Below are 21,116 nucleotides of genomic sequence, written 5' to 3' on the forward strand. Positions count from 1 at the left end.
CCTAGTCAAACCCTTGGGCAATCTGTAACAAGCAGTGGGTGGTTAGGATAGCCAATTCAGACCAAAGTAGGGTCATCTGCCTACGTATCTAACCAGCTGTGCAGCTTAGAGCTACAGGAGGCTCCACGGGATCAGTGACATCTGAGGTCTCAAACACCTGCACTTCCCCACCTGTCTCTCCCGCGATGTCTATCATCTGTCCAGCCAGCTTCCAAAGCGCTGGGCCCTGGCTTGATACAGGAAGCAGTGAGGGGTCCCGGGAATACACATACCCCAACTACACAGTCCAAGGGAAGCTTCTTGGAGGAAGGAATAGCTACAAGAAGACCTTAGTGGTGGGCAGGAAGGAGAAGGGAGAAAGGCAGACAAATATGTTTTTCAAAGGTCCAACAGTCACGGAAAGAATCCAGGTTTGGAGCATCTCCTTCAGCATGATTGAAACAGAGAGGGGGCAGGGGTGAGGGGCAAAGCCAAGGGTAGTGGCCAGGCCGGATGGGAAGGGCGTGGTCAACCACGAGAAGGAGTCTGGGCCTTACGCAGAGGGCAACAGGAGGCCTGGGAGTGTTCTAGACTGTGGAATAACCTTGTGTGAATTTGTGTTTTACAAAGATGTCTTTGGCAGCTGCCTGGAGAATGTCCTGGAGGAGAACAGAACTGAAGTCAGGTCTAAATAAGTTAGGAGGCGGCAGGAGGTGAGGATGGTGGTGGTTGGAACAGGCAGCATGGAAAAGGAAAGAATTCTGAGATATGTTAAGAAGGCAGAATCAGCAGGACTCGGTGACGGGTTAAGTTTGGGGGGGTGATGCGCAAAACCTCAAATCCATTATCCCATCTGCTCTTGACCTTGGGGGAAGGAGGGAGGAAGCGGGGATGAGAAAAACCCTTCAGTTGCAGGCTAGAACAGCGTGGCTTCCAGTCAGTCCCTACCTGCACAGCCTGGACCTTACCTGCAGGAGGCCTGAGACGAGACTCTGTCTGCCAATGGCTAAGCTGCCCTAATGACACATAACCATCAGAATGGGATGGGAGTTTGAAAATTGTAGAAATAAAAAATTGGCACTCTGAGCCTAGGGCCGCAAACAGTTTGACCCCTCAGCTTTATGTAATATCTGTTGTCAGCTTTTCCACTGACCATAGACTAAATCCAACTCCAATTTCAAAATGTAGATGCTGAAAGCCAAATTTTTTAAAAATAATAATATAAAAACTTGGTTATTTTAGCCACAAAAAGCATCTTGCTAATCCACGATCACGAAGGAAACCAACCATGAATGCAGGAATGCATACGAGTGTGGTGTACACCTGACGATACGGCATATTTATTTTTAAAAAGCATGCAAAATTAGATCTTGTAAGCCTGCTATCTAAAAACAATTTCCATGGCATGTGTTTCTGCATCCAATGTTAAAACCACAAAGGCCCAGCTTTTTTCTCTTTCTGGGGTCTCTTGTCTTCCTTTGAATGAGTATGTCTGTCTATCTGTCTGACTCTCCCTTTTCGTGTCTTCCAGAAAGGATAACGAAAAGCCTCCTCAATGACCTCATTTTATTTTGAAACATTAAACCCACCAAAAAAGAGAAGGAAAAAAAAAAACTCTTGGTCAAAGGGATCAAGATGTATTTCTAATTTTCTCGCCATCTGGTAAGTTATTTTGGAAGCATATCAAGAGGTAGAGAGAATGTTTGACAAAATTGGCAATGCTCGCACAATCCTTTCAGATCAGACCAAATTCCCCCTATGTACATTTGCTACAGCCCCCTGTATTCATCATATCAACAACTGTGACCACAGGATATGTCAAAATACCGAGCAATTTTTATCACCAGCTTCCAATCCTCCCGTCCCTAAGACCACCACATGGTGTCAAGTCGGTCTCTGCTTCACCCCCAGGAAACCGAGTCATTTAACTTCCCTTTCATTTACCAAGAGCTGTTGCCAAAAAGAAAATCATTCATCGGCCATGACTTATGGGACGAGAGAGAGACAGGGAGAGAGACAGCAAAGAAAGAGGAGAAAGTTGTAATTTTTGTTCCCTAGGCGGATGGGGAACGCCTAATTCCTTCGGACTTTCTCCCCCCAGAAGACACACCTTCCAGGTCGCCTGGTAGAGTCAACCACATGTGAGAGTTATCAGAAGGGAAGACTGAAGGAGGCTCATTCTTCTTTCCCTCGATGGCTAACAGGGTCCCATTCCCCATGCCTGGTCTTCTGTGGGCAGGAAGGCCGGCGGAGGGAGACACTACATTGCTACTGGGTCACCTCGGTTTCTGGTGGGTGTGTGGAGAAGAGGAACCCAAGGAATCCACTGTCTTACCTTTGCATTCTTGACATCCTGTGCAGCTCCATGTCATCGCTGCCCCGGAATCCTTTGGCAAAGGGATTATTCTCAATCTTTAATTGGGTGATCTGAAGGAAGGAGAGAGAGAGAGAGAGCTGGGTTTCACTTGATTGCTTCAAGACAACCTTGGGACATGAGCTAATAAGTGTCATGGAAACACAGCTTCTGGCAACCAAAAGAAGCAAATTAAGCCAGTAACGTCAACAGGACCCACCACTTCATTCGAGAGAAGGCTTTGAAAAATATCCTAGATCAGACTGCTTTTAAAAGGGGAAAAAACCTGGTTTTGGTTTGCCCATTAATTGGAGTCATACTCTGCATCACTCAGGCTGGGTTGTTTTTTTCTTTAATTTTAGCATATTGCGTTTCAAACACAATCTAGGCCTCAACACTTGGTCCTCCTCTCCCTTTTGGAAAGCTGTGCATGTTGACATGGTGTCACACATCTTGCCACGTGGCAATCTCCATTTGGAAGAACTTGATGATCGCTTTCAAAATCCCACTCTGCTTCATTTCGTGTTCATTTCATAGCTTCACAGATAGAGTTTGCTAGCTTGGGGGAAAATGATGTCTAATTAAATAAACACCAACATATAGAATTATAACATCCACGATAGCTATTGAACAGCTCCAAACCTCTTTCATTTTCTAGGCAAGGAAGAGAAAGACCTCTTCTTGGAAATTTTTGTTGCAATGTACAAAACTTAGTAATAGAACAGGGTCTTTGCTTCGAGGCCCAGAATTTTCATGTAAACCATCAACACAAATCTATTCGCACAAGTGTACAGTATCAGATCCACGTGAAAGGGTGCATCCATATGGAGCTGCTAGAAGTATTTCCTAAAAACCGTGTGTGAAGTGAATTTTTATATATCAAACTAGTTTATAGACATCAGGGCAGCATTACTCAAAGTTCAGTCTTTCGAGGTTCACCTTCATCATCATTATCGTGTCTATGTAGCACTTGTATGCTGGTCCTCTTAATATTTTTATTTAAATTAAACCACTTTTTATTTAAATTTATTTTATAAAAAGTATTATGGGGGGGCTGACCCGGTGGCGCAAGCGGTTAAGTGTGCGCGCTCCGCTGTAGCGGCCCGGGGTTCGCCGGTTCGGATCCCGGGCACGCACCAATGCACTGCTTGGCAAGCCATGCTGTGGCGGCGTCACATATAAAGTGGAGGAAGATGGACACCGACGTTCGCCCAGGGCCAGTCTTCCTCAGCAAAAAAAAAGAGAAAGATTGGCAAATGTTAGCACAGGGCTGATCTCCTCACAAAAAAAAAAAAAAAAAAAAAAAAAGAGTATTATAGGGGCTGGCCTGGTGGCATAGTGGTTAAGTTTGCGCACTCTGCTTCAGCAGCCCAGGGTTCGCAGGTTTGGATTCCTGGCTCGGACCTACACACCACTCATCAAGCCATGCTGTGGCGGCATCCCATATACCAAGTAGAGGAAGACTGGCACAGATGTTAGCTCAGGGACAATGTTCCTCAGAAAAAAGAAGAGGGTTGGCAACAGATGCTAGCTCAGGACCAATCTTCCTCATCACAAAAAAAAAAAGTTTGACATCACTTCTCTATATGTCAAAACAGAATCACTTGGTATTCAATAAAAATGTACTGTTACATCAGATTCTCTCTACTGGTACCCACAGAAAGCTCTAAACTCAAGGCCTGCCCTCTCTCTATTGCAAGAGGAAATAAGACACTTTGAGAGAAGTGTTTAACACAAACTGCTACCTAACTAAGACTCTCTCCCTGACAGATGAATAGAAAGATCACCAAAACGAGATCAATTTTCTCTCTGTGATTCCATTACATTCAAGTACCCACAAAAACCATCTCACCTACCCCCAGTAGTAGAGTCACATACTTTGAGAAATGAGTAGTTTCTTTGAGAAACTCGGAGGAATTAATGAATGCACCCATACTTTGTCCATTTGGGGGCAGGCATTCTGGTATGTTCTGTTTTCTGGAAGAGACGGCCGTATCAGGTTTCCTTCTAACCCCAAGACTCTATCAATACATATGTATATGTGTGTGTATTCACAATAAAAATACATGTGAAATTAACATTTTAAAATATGTTATATGATTCCAAACACATGAAATTTTGGAAAAGGCAAATCTATGGAGACAGTAAAAGATCAGTGGTTGCCAGGGGTTGGGGGAGAGAGAGGGATGCATAGGCAGAGCACAGAGGATTTTTAGGGCAGTGAAACTATTCTGCATGACACTACAATGACAGATAAATGTCTGTTATTATACATTTGTCCCAACTCATTAAATCAAACCCCAAGAGTGAACCCGAATATAAACTATGGACTCTGGGTGATAATGACATGTCAATGTAGGTTCATCGATTATAAAAAGTGTACCACTCTCGTGGGGGATATTGATAATGGGGGAGGCAGGGGAGGAGGGGCAGAGGGTATATAGGGACTCTCTGTACGTTCCACTCAACTTTGCTGTGAACCTAAAACTGCTCTAAAGAATAAAATCTATTTTAAAACTTTTAAAATAGTTATTTATGTATATACACATTCCCTCGTCCTTTTTTTTTTTTTTTTTGGTGAGGAAGATTAGCCCTGAGCTAACATCCACTGCCAATCCTCCTCGTTTTGCTGAGGAAGATGGGCCCTGGGCTAACAACCGTGCCCATCGTCCTCTATTTTACATGTGGGATGGCTGCCACAGTATGGCTTGATAAGTGGTGCGTAGGTCTGCACCCGGGATCTGAACCCGTGAACCCTGGGCTGCTGAAGTGGAATGCACACACTTAACCGCTATGCCACCGGGCCAGCCCCATCCTTCATTTTTCTAACTGTATCCATTCCTGCAACTTTCTGATTTTGACTTGACTCTTCAGAATGAATAGAAAAACCTATAAAATCCCTTTGGAAAACAGTCTTTAAAGTGTGCATGCCTGAATCCAATTCATTTTCAGTCCAGAAGTCTGTCACCTAAGGGGGCTTTCTTTCCCACCCAGGTTTTGTCACAATAAAACGAAACCCAATTGACCATAAGTTATTTTTTTAAAAAAGGAGGGATTCTCAAAAAGGTAAGTAAAAATTAGACCATTTAAAAAGGAACGGAGGGAATCCTTGCCTCAGTCCCTACACCCCACCCCCAACCTCAGTCACTGAAGCCAGCCCCTGAAAGAATTGAAGACAATGAGGGTGTGGCATCAGGGCTGAATTAATGCCTGGTCCATGACGTCACTGCTCCACCAAGAGCGCAGGACCCGAGAAAAAAAAGAAAAGGGTGGGTTTTGGTATTTTATCAGCAAAAAGCTTTTGCTCGAATCCATTCTTTGCAACTCAAACAGGTTTACTACAACCTAATTCTTTGCTTATCATTGTGGCTTTGAAAAATACGATCGCACAGGATAAGCACAACTTGCTATGTATACACTTAAGTGCGTTGAGCTTACCTAGCTCAACTGGCTGTGTAGACTGAGCATAGATGCCTATAGGAGATAAGAATTACCCTTGAGAAACGGTAACACACAAGCTTAGCTGCAGGTGAAAATGTCCATCGTATTTGGTATATGTCCCCTCACATACTATAACCCTGTCTATGACGTTCCCTTCTAATATGCTGCATGTCAGCCAGCTCATTCACAGGCTCACTAACTGACACACTTGCACGTCTGAGTTCTACCAAAAGGCTCGACTGAAACTGATTTCCATTTGCCATACAAATGTATTCCCTCCAAAATCCACATAAAACCGGATATCCGGGGGAGGGTGGAGGTGGGGGAAAAACAAATATAAATGCCAGCTCCAACCAGGGAGACAGAGGTTGTAAAAATTAATGAGAATAATTGTTGTGAATTCTTGCTTTTGGAAAAAAAAAAAAAAAAAAAAAACCTCACGAGGGCCAAAAATCTTAATTATGTCTCTCTATTAGGGGTTCATTTCCTGGTCCCAACCAGAGAGCTCGTACCTCATAAATACAGGCTCCTTACACAATGATTTAAGCAGGAGGAAAATGCCTTTTAATGGCAAAGTAAGTTAATATCAGGGGATAGACATGCTTGCATACACAGCCATTGTTGCAAGAGCAGGGAAATGAAATGCCCACATGACCTTTTTTTTAACACCTAAATATTTCTAGGATTGCTCTGGGAGCTGCTGACAACCGCAGTGAAAACCTTACAAAAACGTGTTTCACAGAGTGAATGTCGCTGGGGAAGATTCGAGTTTTTAAATATCTTTTTCAAGCTGTCAACCATCTGGGGAAATAACTCTCAAATCCAGCTTGGGATCACAGCTGGGCTGAGGAAATACGTCGTGTTATTAGGAGCCCTCTGGTATACAGGAGTGTGACTGCAGCGTAAATGAACTCTGCCACATACCTGCCTCCACCTGGTACCTGCAGCCAAGGGGAGAGAGATCATTCTGAAGGCACTTAGCCCTTTTGACCAAAAATTGGTAGCTCGTATTTTCCCAAATTGTCCTGGCAATTTAATACACGGATTTGCTTTCTTTCCCTGCCCGTTTATCCAAACCATAAGGCTGGGCAAATAGTCCTTAAATTGACGCCATGATCAGGGAATGAATTAAACTCAACCACAAAGACTAACATTTGTCATTATTTTGCAACCACGGTAATACGAACTTATTTAAAATCTCAGTCTTTCGGATTCTAAAATAGTCAGGGCAGGCAAAGAGTTTTCCAGAGGCTGCGTTTTGGATGGAGGTGCCCTGTTAATAAACGGATCCCTTAAGTAGTCAATCAGTGGAATCATCATTAACGCTCTGTGCTTGCTCTGTGCCGGCCTCTGTGCTACGCACTTTCCCAGGATTATCTCATTTAGCCCTCATCATGATAACAACAAATCGTTCTCTTAGTATCCCCATTTTGCAGATGGGGAAAACTGAGTTAAGTCACTCGCCCAAGTCAAATGGAATTGAACCCCAGCAGTCTGCCTCCAGACTCTCCGTGTCACCCTACGTGATGGTGAGTAAGAGCCCAGGTGGCTTCCACCCCTGAAGTTAGGCGTCTCAACACTCGGTCCAGGTGGGACACTAAAGTAACAAGACAGAGTCCACAAATCACACTCAGCCTGGTCTGCATAGTTAAATCACACATCATATATCCATGCGGGGAATGTCAGCGGGGACCCTAGACTTGACTAGAAAAGTGTACTGCTTGGGACTCACTCCTGACAAACAAAATAGGTGCCTTTGGTGGTCTACAACTAAAAAGGGGAGAAAATCTAATATGGGAGAGAGTGACCAAAAGTTGTCTCCTATGAAATCCCTCTTCTGGATAGCAGGCTGGCTAAAAAGACCTTCAGGTACAGCTCAGCTGGGCTGCCTGGCCCAACCAATAAAGAAAAAAGCAATTCCTGGGCGTGAACCCTTTGCGTGGTCACCAAATACCTGTAGATCCAAATGCGTATTTGGAGACGCACATTTTTAGACACACGAGCATTCAGACGCACGATCTCCTAGATAGTGCTCAAAACCCACATGTACACACCCCATTGGACAGACACTCCTTCATGCACGTAGATCACTAAATATATTCATTGGGAAAGACATCGTTTAAAAAAATATAAGGATTTTGGGGGGTGTTGGGTATTTTCACACATGGTCGTGGCGATAGTTTCGCGGGCATAGACATAAGTCAAACTTATCAAATTGTATATTTCAAATATTGCAGTTTATGGTCTATGCCTCAATAAAGCTATAAACAAAGAAACAGAATGTGCGTTCCCCCAGCTCCGCCCACGCCTGCTGCACTCTAAGACCACAACTACATGGAGCTTAGGAATTACCCCCAAAGGACCTGAGCACCCACATCTTTCTTTAGCAGGTCACTTTCAGGTGTCTAGCACTTCCTATCCTTTCTGGATGAACCTGGGCTTTCTCGGCAAAAAAACAAAGATCCCACATATTTTTGGAGGCTCTGTCAGGTCTGGGAGCCTCTAAGCATATATATGGGACACTGAGCATCCTTGCTGCTATTTTTTCCAGTTTTTTCCCTGTGACTGTCACCACAAAGTTAAACACAGGTTTACAGCAGCAATAGAGGAAACAGGTTTCTAGCAGCCAGACTCAAATTAGCCTGAAAGTTTTGCAACCTTCAGAGCATTTGACCTGAATGTTTCTGCTCTTATTGGTTCAACAAGTGGGGGGAACTCAGAAAAATCCTTCTGCCTCTTTACAGAGTAACGGCATTTTACAAGGATTGAGCTCTCTTCTGGAGGGAAGCTCTCTCAAGACCTGGGTTCCCAGACAGGCCTTGTGACCTGGAAGGGACCATCCATCACAGCTTGGCCCGGTCACTGACAATCTGAATTTGGAGATTACTCACAGCCCTGGCTTCACCAGCAGGATTATCTGACCCCCAGCGTGTACTGGAATGACCTTCATCGGGTGATTGGAGCCTTTAGGGTGCTAAACCCACCTCTCACCCCACCCTGGCCCCTCCTGCCTGACTCCAAAGCCCCTGTAACTTCCTCCAATGCCCTTATCTTGCAGGTGGGGATAGGGGCTGGGGAGGGGGAGAGGCGTCACCATCCCCACGTCCATCTCTGTAAGTTGTCCACCTGACCCACCCTCACTGATCCCATACGGAACCCCCTAAGTCCCCCCAACGACAGCCTTCTAACCCCAAAGCATTGCTTAATTCTCCTAACAGTCTACAACCTCACAGCGGCAGTGGCCCCTCCCCAGCCCCTATATCTTGCCTTTCCAGACTCCGGATCTTTTCATAACAAGGCTTAGGAATCATTAAATCCTGCACCCACCCCCCAAATAAAATGAATCCACACACCCTCAAGTTTCTAAAGAACGGAAGTGAACCATGACAAGTCAAGACAAGCCCTTTATCCTGAGGACAAATAGACAATACTCCCCAAACTTGGGGTTATGGGGAGCTCTGTTCCAGTATCAATGTCAAGCTTAGAAATGCCCAAATTAGAGCTTGGATTTTGAACAGCGTGGGGCCTGACCCACGATTGCTGATGCAATTGATCTGCACCATCCCACTTCTGCATCACACTGCAGTTACTTCTCCTGAACAATGCACTGGCTGTGTGCACGTCTCTCCTCACCAAGCTGTGGTTTTGCAGGATCTTATCCAAGTCCTGGGAGCGACGGTCCAGGCTGCTGGTGGCACAGGTTGCTCAATTTCTGTTTCTCTTTTAACAATGCACACTTTGCTTTAGAATGTGGTCTGCGATCATCAATCGCCAAAACAATTGCCCAAGGTTTCCAGCAACTCTGCTACCTGCCCTGATTTGCACTGAAATGCATCCAAGGGGCAGAGGAAGAGAGAAGGAGCCTGACCCTAACAGAAAAGGTGTCCCCAGGCAGAGGGGCACCAGGTCCCCACCCAAGAGCACGGAGCCATGCAATACAGTGACCTTTCTTCTCACTGATCATTTCATGAGTGCAGTGGGATGCCTTCTTGTGGCACTTAAATGCGTGGTCATCTGTGCTTTGACAAATTCATTTCTAACTGGTGTATGCGTGTGCATGAGACAGTCAGGCCAAGCCCCTGAATACAGTACAGACTGCTGCAATCCTTAGCCAGCAGCTCTGTCCCTGCCCCAGCCCCTGGGGTAGAAGTTGGTCCCCGCTGTGCAGAGGAATGAAGCTGGCCTTTAAGTAAGGTTTCAGAGGAGACCCCTGCAGATTCACGCAAATGAGCAGTCTGCCCCAGGCTCGCTGGTTCCTGGGTATTGGGCTTACCTTGTGGTTCTGGTAGGAAGTCACCGCGATAAACGCTGTCTCAGGAAAGACGTGGGTACAGAACGCAGTATTTTTTGAGCCAAATCCATTATTTTCGTCTGCTTTCACGATGTGTAATCTGGGCTGGTATTTGTGCATGGAATTTAGAATAATCTAAAAATAATAAAGAAAACGAGATTGCAAGAAAAATCAAAACCCCTTTGTTTCCAGATACAACCCCGCTCCCCACCCCCCAAATTAGCCTCTTTATATAGGCTCTCGAAAAATAGTCTGATTTTTTTTCTCCTGTTTTGAAAAGGGGCCAGTGATTTCATTAAAAAGAAACATTTCAAAAATGACAATTTCCAACACAAAAAGGCAGGGTAATATTCCAAGAATCTACCCAAAGCACACATGGCAGTAAATCAGAATTCTTAATAAAGTTTGCTTAATAAATTAACTCCCTGCGTAGGGCACTTCCCGCCCCCAAGGAGAGCAAAGCAAGTCCGGACAAAGAAACTGGCGCCCCCCCCCCCCCCCGGAAGCCTGGGCAAGAATTTTGGAATGAAAGAGAAGAAACAAACAAACAAACAAACACATATACAAATAATCCCCCCCTCCAAAAAAAAAAAAAGAAAGAAACTCTACGAGATGCAAAGGAAGAGACCGAGAGTTTGCAGAACTGGAATGAAAATCATAGGCTTGGCCTTGTGTTTGGAGAATGTGCAAAGTGGAGTCAAGGAAAAAAGAGGAAAATGAGGGGGGGCTCTCAGGATGGTGAAATGGGAGAGGAAGCGCCCCCACCGCCACCATCCAACCAGGGCCTGGGGGCTCTTGAGCTTCCCTTTCTCCAGCGTCACTGACATCTCAGGATCCACAACTGGAATTATCTGCAGACTTGGCCCCAGACAGAACTGCTGCATTTGCTTTCCTGGGAATATTCTCTTTCTCCTTCCTTTCTATCCTCTCCACGTTTAGGGTGGTCCCTCGGACAAGAGGGGTCTGATGGCTGTCGCTGGACTGTTTACAGCCACTATAATCAATATTAGGAGCGGGCTCTCCAGGGCCGCCGGCTCTGCTGGAGCAGACCCCATAGGAGATGAGCATCCCTACTAATAAAACTGGGTTTGTTCTGATGACGCTGGGTTTCGATGCTTCCGGGACGCTGCTGACGCTAATATTTATCAAAGCGTTCTGATAGGGACCCACCGAATGGGCGATTCGCGGCGTTTAACCGAAAATCTGACCTGCTTTTTCCCCAGGACGGCAAACTGGAGCGGCGAGGTTGCCTCGGTGGTTTTGATTATTTGCATTGATGACCCTGGGGCAGGGTTCTTAGGCCAACCCTAGGGACCGGCCTGGAGGCGGGGGAGGGGAGCGCGGCCCGGCCGGGGGAGGGGCGCGAAGCTCGGGGCCCCGCGGCTCCCCGACCCCGGCCGCGCGGCTCTAATCTCCGGCCGCCGTGGCCTGGCCGCCTCCCTGGCCGATAGCGACGCCGGCCGGGGCGGCGTGGCGACAGAGAGACGCAGCAGGGCCCCGCGGGCCGCCGCAGCCCCCAGCCGGCGCGGCCATCCTCCCGGCTTAGCCAAATTGCTTTGACGGCCGGGGACAGTGTGGAGACGTCAGCGCGAGGGCGATCTAATGGCTCCTAATTTCATTAGGGCGGCTCTGGACTCAGAGTCCGGAGATTGGGGTGGGAAAGCGCGGCGGCCGGGGAGTCTGGAGCAGCTCGGAGCTCCGCTGCCTCCTCCGTGGGCTCGGGAGGACCTGAAACTCGCAGGGGTGCCCGGAACTTGGTGGCGGGGCCCTGCGCCTTCCCCAGGTGTGCACCCTGGTGCGACCCCAAAGGCCCACCGAGAGCCGCAGAGGGAAACCTAAAAGCCAACATGGGGCTGGGGCACAGTCCCGCTTCGCGGCACCAAGCTTCCACGGAGGCCCCCACAAAAGGGTCCAGCCTCCAAAAGGACGCCAGCCAGCCGGGAGATGTACGCAGGACCTTTATAAAACGGCCCCATCTCTCCCCAGGGCACTTAACCTAAAGCATCCGTTCGGTACCAGCAGGTACATACCCCTCGGCGGCCAGCCAACACCCACGCAAGCTCGAGGTCATTTCTGCGCTGGGATGCACCAGCAAGGAGGCCACTGCTGGCAAAACACCCCGGTTTAAGCAGAAAGGAGGCCCGCATCTTGCCTAGAAATGCCTCTCTATGCTCTTCTGCTCCTTCCCAACAGCTCAGAAAGGGAATGAGCCTTCCTTCTCTCTTCCTCACTGGCCAGCAGTTCAATCTCACACCAACCACATGTAGAGAGCAAAGCACATTAGTGGGGGGCCCTGTGGTCCCCTTCCCACCACCCACCCTTAGGAGAGTCCTAAGGCCCCCACAGGAGCAGATTTCTCATTCGGACATTTACAAACTGTCCTTCCCCCCATCGAATCATTTGCACCCAGTCCTGTCATGTCCCCAAATTGGGGACCATACGTTTTTCGGTTCTCTCTAAAGAGACAACATGGCAGGACAGAGACCACTTTTGGAATTAGAGAGACCTAGCCTCAAATCCCTGTCCCCAAATACAAGCTGTATGACCTTGGGCAAGTCCCCTCCCCTCCCCTGGACTCCCATTTACAAAAGCTGCACGCATATTTCCGTCCTCCTCTCCAGGCAGCTATGAGGATTAAATGTCCTAAGACCAACGAGTCCCCTTGTTTGGTGGAATCCTCATACAAGGGTTCTAAACACTGAATTCAGAGACTGTGTTCTGTCCTGGTGATTAATTATTTCCAACGAAGAGGTTTAGGGACAATTTTCCAAAAACCAGTGTTTTGTTCTTCATTTGTTTTTCTTTAGGAAAGAGAGAGTGATGCCCTATGGAGAATCTGCTAAAAGCTACACATTCTCTTGGGGGTTCGGGGGCTGCATACACTCACTATTCTGCGTGCAGTTTTGAGGGGTTCACCAGGCCTCCTTCTCCAGGTTTAGGACTCTGGTCTAGGTTTGCCTGCTCTGGGCATGGTGTGGGGAGGGGAAAGCTGGAAGTTGGGAAAAACAGATAAACCCAAGAGCATCAAGCTAAAAGGGGGCAGGGGTACCGGAATTTGCCTCTGGTGGGTTGGTTTCTCCATCTGTAAAAGAGGGGCAGGTGGCCTGGGGTCTCCCTCTCAGCTGCAACATCCCAATAATAAGGCAAGACTTGGAAAGAAGTAGGGAAGGCATATATGGCTCCCACGTGCTCCAGCCTCTGTGCGGTCTGGGCTGAGTACCCGCTGGGCTGGAGGGACCACGTTTTCTGCAGGACCAAAACACACCCCCCACCCTTAATCACAGATGGGACTGAGACACAGACCCAGTTTGCCGGCCCCAGCGTCCAGGCCCAGAATGAGGAGCTGTAGTCACCCCACTAAGTCAGCCCACCCCAGCAAAGGCAGAGAGCTGGATGCTAGCGGCAGGGATGCAGCATGAGTCCCCGGCCAAGAGAACCAGGCTGATCTCCAGCCACTTGGGAAAGACAGACCCAGAGTGCAGGATGGTGGGCCACAGGGAGGACTGCAGAAGTGCACATGAATGAGTGAGAGGTAGAGACAGAGAGCAAGAAGAAGAAATGGAAAACTGAATTAGAATGTGAGAGAAAGAAGAGAAAAGGAAAGAGAGATGAGAAGGGGGGAAAAGAGAAGAGAAAGGAAGGCCAGATCAAGAAGCAGAGGGAGGAAAAGACCAAGGGAGGGAATTTGGAGCTAGGAAAGGAGAAACATTAGCTGGAGGAACCAAGACAAACTCAGAGAGCAGAAGGGAGAGGGGAGAGGGCAAGGAAGACAGAGAGGGTATGGACTCAAGATCTTGGGCTGCACAAGCTACTTACATGCCCAAACGGGTCCAGGTGGTTGTTGGTGAGCTTGAGTTTCTGGAAGGAGACGAGCTGCCGCATCCAATGCGCCCCTGTGGCCGGTGAGTCCGGGTGCACGTAGAGGCGGCCCGGCATGGCGGGCTCTGCTTTGCCCGTCACAGACCTACACCAAGGAGAGGTGAAACCCGCCCAGAGTTAGCGGACCGTGGTGCCCACCAGTTCTTGGCCGGGCGAGGGCTGCTTAATATGAGAATGATCTGGAAATGGCCTGACCCTCAGGTGCCACTTGGGCATCTGCAATTCCAGGTGCCCAGAACGCCTGGCGCCGGTGTCCAGGCGAGCCCCACCGCCGGCTCTTTCTTCTTCCACCTCATTCCTCCCCCAGCCTCCAGAGCCTCTCCCTGCCCACAAACAATAGGCAGGTTCTGGAAGCCTGAACTTGCAAAAAAAATCCTGGAAAACTCCTTGAGGGCTTTCAGAGGGGGCTTCCTCTTCAAGCCTCTGCACTCTCGGCAGCATGGGAGCAATCTACCGAAGGAATGGGCCTCTCCTCTCTTGCCTGTTTAACTCAAATACCACGGCCGATTTTGCAATTTCATAAAAAGGCATGTTCAAAGCAGGTAACTCATAAAAAATAACTGTAAATGGTTTTATGCCCCCAGAAATACCTCCAGCGCTTGGTAACAATACCCTTTTTAAAAATATGCAACCCAGGCGTGCAGCAATAGATATAGGAGCTTTACTTCCTCTGAGCCTCAGTTTTCTCGCTATAAAATGGGGGCTAATGGCTGCTCTTTCTTCCTCTACAGGGTTGTCAAGAGGATGCACAGGAATTGGCAGTAAAAGCCTCTAGTGCACAGTAGGAGCTCAAAAATGTTTATTGGTTCAGTGTGGGGAGGAGACTCGGTTTCCACTTTCCTCCCCATCCTCCTTACTTGCCACCTTGGTGCCTACCATTTATTATCTGCAAACTTGTATCTGTGGTCATCAGCAGGAACGATGTCCATCAGGAGGATGTACTTCGTTTTGGGATTAAGGCCTGTCACCTTTACTTTGTAACTGGGAAACATCCGCCTAGGAGAAATGGGGAGGAAGGAGGAGAGAGAGGAAGAGTGGCAGAGGGAGAGAGACAGAGGGAATTAATGCAATATTCTGAGGGGGGCATCCACAAAATTAATGCAAGCGAATCCTCGAGAATCGTGGAAGAGAAAAGTGGCCCCTGTTCCGCTCTTGCCAAGATCCATCCCGGGTTTCCCTTAAAATTATGGAGAGGAGAGAGGCGAGGAGCTGAGAAAGGAGGCTGGCAACTATATGTATCTAGAAGGAAAACAGAAACCAGGAGGCAGGGCTTCTAGAGAACTAGTTTTGAAGAAGGTCTGAAAGGGACCCCCATGTCAACTCCTGCAAAATGCTCTTTTCAGAGCCAGACACCTACTTTTTTATTTGGGGGCAGGAGGAAACTTATTAGGTAAAAAGCTGGCCTCCTCCGCCCAGCCAGGCGCTTTGGCCCACCTGCGCATCGCTGCCGTGTCACGTGGACACCAAAGTGTGTGCGCCCTAGGGATGCACACGCGTGGGTGCCCGCACACCTCCGGTCCTGGCCTCAGTCCTCCGCCCCCAGAGTACAACTCGGTTGGTGACCTCTGACACGAGTCTCTAGAAGGAATTTATTCCTAAATGCACCCAAAGCTTCTCCAAGGCGCCTGGCACTCTTCCTTGGAGGATCTAAACTCTTTGGCCCTCGGCAAAGAAATTCAAAACCCATCCGGATTTCGTTTCATAAAGAGCCGGGGCCTGAAAGAGGATCGGGTCGTTGGAAATCCGGTGCTGCGGAGCTGCGCGCGCTGTGCCCGCTCCCTCTCCGCGCCCAGGCGCGCTCCAAATCTCCGTCCGCCTTGGGAGGAGTGCGCCCCGGGAAGCGGGCATCCTCAAGGCTGGCCTGGGCGACTGGACGAGCTGCTGGATCCTGGCTCGCTCAGGGATGGCGGGCAGGGGTGAGTGGAGGCCTCTCCTTCAAGCCTTGGAACCGAAGCCTCGCCGTGTTTATCTGGCCAGCCGAGCGAGCGCGCCTGGAGGCGGAGGCGCGGGAGGCTTCGGAGGCCTTTTATAGTTAAATCCTCTCGGCTCAGGCTGGTGGGGGGGAAGGAGGCCCCGGCCGGCCGCGTCTTTCCTTCCTCTGCGGAATGGGAAGACCTTAGTTCTTTGCTATAAACAGAACGCGCCTCCTAGTTCACTCAGGCCGAGCGGGGGAGCAGACGTTGTTTAATTTCAAATAATAATAAATGTCACTGTTGTCAGTTTATTGCGGGAGACTTCGGCTGGGGAACCGGGGGCGGCTGGCCAGGAGGCTCCACCCTCCCCTTCACACACTCAGTGGCTTGGGCCTACCGGCCTCTCTGGCTTCACACGCCTGCTCTGGGCAGACTGCGGCTTTCTGCCCTTTGGGCCGCGGAGGGCTACTCCGGCACCGGTAGAGATGTGGCGAGGCCGTCTCCGGGTCTGGGCGCGCGCGCACGCACACACTTCAGTCGAGCGCTGCACGACTCTCCCACCCCCTCCCCCAGAAGTCTAGCATTTCTAGCTCTGAGCTTTTAAGAGGAACTCCGGGGTGAGTGTCTCGGCGAAACTGCCGTGTTTATCGGTGTCTGTATATAAAGGCCGGCCGAGCCCCCGTTCAATTTCAAAGGCTTCGCCTGCTTTCTATAAACAATGAAGGAGGTAGCGAATACACTCAACGATTCGGACTTTGGCAATCGGCTGGGACTCTGGAACCACTCCGAGGTCAGGGAGGGTGAGAAGGAGGCTGGGGGCGAGGAATCAAGTGTGAGACCCGGTCTCATCCTTGTGTCTTCTCTGCACCTCCCTTTTCCCGCTCGCTCCCTCCTCGTCCCTCTGTCTCTCATTACTAATCCGTCCCGAGAGCACAATCCCAAATTCTTGATTCTTCTTATATACGAGGTGGATGAAAGGCCCAGTTGGAAGAAATGCCCTGTTTCCACCTTTGAAACTGGCAGATATTTCCTCCACCCTGATGGAGATCAGTGGAGGAATTCCCTGTGCCTCTTTAACCAGAATCGGTCAAACAAAATATATCCATTCTCTCTCTCTTCTCTTCTATGCTCTCCCTTCTGTCTCCTCTCCTTTCTCCTCTTCTCCTATCTTGTCTCTCAAGCCACCTTTTCTTCTCGCTCTCCCCCACAATTTCCCTGGGCCCCTTCACAGAGGTGACTGGCTCACCTTCCAGCTTTGGTTATGATCATTTCTGTGCCCACTTCGTGGAATTTCAGCCACAGTTCTCTTTCATGGAGAAACACCTTGATCCCTTCCATGCCCTACAGGAAGGAGAGAAAAGTCACACAGACTAGCCAGGCACCGGCAGTGAGCCTTTCCTCCCCAAACTCCTCCCAAGCACAGAGACTTCTCCTCCTTCCCTCCGGAGCTTGTGGGCTCAGAGGCTGGAAACTGGCCCCAGCCCACAGAACTGTCTGCAGGGAATCCCTGTGTGTGCTCCGTCCAGGGGAGGTTTGATCCCCACAGCGCAGTGCTGTCTCCTTCATCTGCTACCATCACAAGGCTAGAGAAAAGTCCCTAACCATCAGGGTGCTCCAGAGTGTCGGTGGGGAGGATGGGGCTGAGTAAAAAATTGGACCAATCTCAATCCGCATTAGCCAAAATGCACCTAAGCAAAAAAAATTACTCAATCTCGAAAAACCCACTCAGGATATTCTGATGTAGACACCCAGATGTCCACAAGCAAACATACAGATGGGCAAATACTGTATATATGTGTTTATTCTCACCATGGCGGTGCAAACATCAACAGAGAAATTTAAAATTTAAAATGTCTGTATATTGGAAGAGGTTCCGCAGTCCGAAACAAAAATTAATTCTCAAATGTCTATATTAATAAACCTTCTAGGCTCTCGTCACACCCAGTTTCGTTCACTTCAAGTTGTTTTGATTATGGGCACAGCTGAAGCCATTTAACATTTCCGCTTTCAACTAAAAGTTATTTTACAAAACCGATGCCAAAAAAAAATATGCAAAGTCTTAGTTTTGCAATAATCCATAAGCATCTAATAAGCGGATTTGCTTTTCCATAAAAGAAAAAAATCCAAGTTTCCAAAACTGCGTGCCCACTGCTCTCTGCTTCTCTACAAATATACACACATTTTCATGACACGTGAAGGGCAAAATAGAGAGGCGAGGAAAGACATCGAAATGCCAAAGAAGGGTTTTAGCTATGTACATGTATCTCTTCTGGTCAAGTCACCCAGCGTCCAGCCATCTGACACCCTGTTTAAAAGCATCTAAGTCTACAACGGCCGCCTTGAGCGCCCAGTGCGCCAGAGTGTAGGAGGCAGAGCGACAGGCGAGGGTTCATGCTCCGCTCGGGCCCAGCTTCCAGCCAGGCGAGCCCGCGGCTCGGTGCGCCCTCCCGGCACAGCCCTGCGCGCTCCTCGCCGCCGGCCAGGGCGCGTCAGCCCGCCAGGCCCTGGCCGCAAGACAAATGGTGCGGCGCGTGGGTCTCGGCGGCGGCGCGGAGGAGGCGGGCAGAGGCGAAGGCTAAGGAAGATCTAAGGAGGGGTCAAGCCATCGCTCATGCGAGCCTGAAGCGGCCGCTGACCCGGCCCTTAATGAGGCGCTTAGGGCCGAGTCCACACCTAGCGCAGCAGGAAAGGAATGATCTGGGCCATTGTTAGCTGGCCCCAAATAGCCAGAAAATTAAGGCTTCTCTAACAACTTAAATGTATTTCAAAAATTCTCTGGCCATAAAGATAATCGTCACAATAAAGTGGATTGGAATATACTGGTTTTGGGGGAGGCAGGGCAGAGAAAAGTGAAATTGAGTGGGGATGAGGAGGTAAGGGGACAATAACCAGCAATAGATTTCCCGCCCCCTCCTCCCCCGCAAGACCGGCTTTGGTTTCTGCAAAGGGTGCCTAGGCTCGAGGTCTTCTTACCTGCTGGGTGAATGCGGCCTGCGGGGATGAGGGGGACTTGCTGGGGGCTCCTAGGGCGCTCTCGGCTTTTGAGTCGCAGGGTAAATCCTTTGAGTCAGGTTCCAGGGGTGTGTGGGCCAGGCCGAAGCCCTCGTCTGCGTCGGCCATGGTGTGCCCGTGGCCCTGTGCCCGCGCGGGGTCCTGCTCTGAGGACGGGAAGCAGAGAGAGAGAGAGGTGCAGAGAGAGAAAAGAGAAGGTTGGAATCGCAGTTTTAGTGATAGGAAGGCGCAGTTGGGCCCCCAGTGGCCAGCTACCAGCACCTCTCCGTTCCCAGCTGAAGGACGCTGCAGAAAGTCCTGTTATTATTATCATTACTATTACTTTATGACCACGCACAATCTCTTGCGAAAGACCCCGGTCAGACCCAGAGCGGGCGAGGCCCGCATCTCCCCTGCGCAGGCTCCCCGCGATAAGCCAGCTGCCCGTCAAATTTGTCTGGACTTCTGGAAGAGCCAATAAAGATAAGGCCTGGGTATTTTTGGAAGCCATTGGGTATGAACCAAAAACAAAACAAAAACCTAGTGTCCTTCTGAGAATTTTTTTTTTCTTCGTCAAAATGACAGGCGGTCATCAGAGTTCTTTTGATTAAAACTCGCAATAGGAATATTTTCCTGCAGCAGGCAAAATGCCTAAAATAACCCGCCTCTTGCAAAACCAAAAACACAGGCGGGAAAGATTTGCAGATCGAGAGACCAGGTCCGAAAGAGAATTCATGTTCGTCTTTTATCAGTTACAGGCCTTAAAATTAAGTCTTTTAACATTAAGACTTTTCCCCAACCTTAAGCAACGTTAAAAATAAAAAGGAGCCAAACAGACCGCCAGGCAGGAAAGCGAAGCGGCCGCGCGGCCGTTCGGAGGGAGGCGCGGAGGGAGGCGCGCTGGGGGTGCCGGTGGCCAGCGTTCTGTCGCCCGCCGGGGGGTGCGCATTCTCCTCGCTTTCTTGGCTCTCTAGCCCGGGTCGGGCATTGTGTCGAGCAGCCAGGCCGAGGGGAGCTTCTCCGAGCTTCGGCCAGGCATGGCTTCCTGGAGCTGCAGGCCCAAGCTCGGGGTTGGCGAGAGCAAAATGGGTCCCAGATAAATCCTGGGCTTCTGGCGTTGCATTGGCCGCCTATGTTCGACGCAGCGCGTAGAATGGCCCGGGTTTGCAGGCATATGAGGTTGCAACACCAGAAATAACAACTGCAGAACTGTTCAAACCCGGATGAGCCTGCCTCCTGCTCTGATCTCCTCCCAATCTCCTCTACGTTCTCAAGTAGGGATTGCCTCCCTCAAAACCCGGGAAAACTGGGGAGGGGGCGCAAGGGACGGCCCCCAAGATCTTAGCAGCTGCTTAATTAAGCAAAAGGCTGAATCCCACCCTGGTCTGCAGTGGCCTGAGACGCAGAAATGGGGCCAAGGAGAAGGACAGTTTCTGAGGCCGGATTCCCAAGCAGCTTCGCTCACCACGCCCTTGGGGTTTGGGGAAGCAGTGATGGGAGCCCCGCAGCCTGCTCACAACAAAAGAAAGCGGGGCTGGCGTCCCCTACGTGTGCTCCCATTCCCCGCCGGCCGCGGGGACAATCCCACCCCGCGCCCTCGCCAGGGTCCTGGGGAGCTCGGGGCTGGCAGGGGCGAACAAGATGCGGTTTGACAGAACCAGGCCGCGCGTCCTGCAAACCTCAACGCCGCTCCCCCAGCCACGGCCGCCTCTCAGGCTGGCTCCACGCGCCGAGGAGCTCCTGGCTGCTCAAAATCTCTGCCAGCCAGCCGGGCCCTGCAGAAGCCAAGGCCAAGGCTGGAGTCCCGCCATTCATGCCTCCCGGAGCCGACGCGGCCGGCCGCTTCCTCCCGAGACTCCCGGGCCAGCTGCGGAGACGGTTACCTCGCTCGGTGAAGCCGGTGCATTCACCACATCCCTCCTTGCTCCTAGCAGGGAAGCTGGCGGCGAGGCGGGGGCGCGGGCATGTTGGCTCCGGGGCTTATGCGGGGAACTGCTTGCCCAGACTAGCGGCTACTGCTGCCTACAAAGGAGCACCCACTGCTGGAGCCTCGGCGGCGACTGCCCACCAACACACACCTCCTCCTCCGCTTTGCTCTCGCTCTCCCTACAGACTTCCAAGTTGTCAGGCGCCAGAAGGGCTCCAAAGAACGCAAACCAGCAGCCTCCGCAAGCACCCTCAATAGTATAACCTCAGTGCCCTGCAGCTCCCTTGCACCCCAGGGAGGGAAAGCTGGGGGACCAGAGGGAGCCGTGGGAATGGTCGAGTC

General features: G+C 50.0%; 1 protein-coding gene across 1 annotated transcript in view; it reads right to left on the minus strand.

Moving 5' to 3' along the window:
• The window catches only part of TBX5 (T-box transcription factor 5), a 39,955-nt gene extending 20,979 nt beyond the window's left edge, over positions 1-18,976 (minus strand). The window contains exons 1-6 of the mRNA XM_058532276.1: positions 18,830-18,976; positions 17,103-17,197; positions 14,820-14,939; positions 13,881-14,028; positions 10,047-10,199; positions 2,315-2,406 (exon numbers count right to left, since the gene is read on the minus strand). Coding sequence (XP_058388259.1) covers positions 2,315-2,406; positions 10,047-10,199; positions 13,881-14,028; positions 14,820-14,939; positions 17,103-17,197; positions 18,830-18,976 — 755 coding nt within the window. The remainder of the gene's footprint in view (positions 1-2,314; positions 2,407-10,046; positions 10,200-13,880; positions 14,029-14,819; positions 14,940-17,102; positions 17,198-18,829) is intronic.
• Between the last annotated feature and the right edge of the window lie 2,140 nt (positions 18,977-21,116).

The sequence above is a fragment of the Diceros bicornis genome, chromosome 35 (assembly GCF_020826845.1).
Source record: "Diceros bicornis minor isolate mBicDic1 chromosome 35, mDicBic1.mat.cur, whole genome shotgun sequence".
Lineage (NCBI taxonomy): Eukaryota > Metazoa > Chordata > Mammalia > Perissodactyla > Rhinocerotidae > Diceros > Diceros bicornis.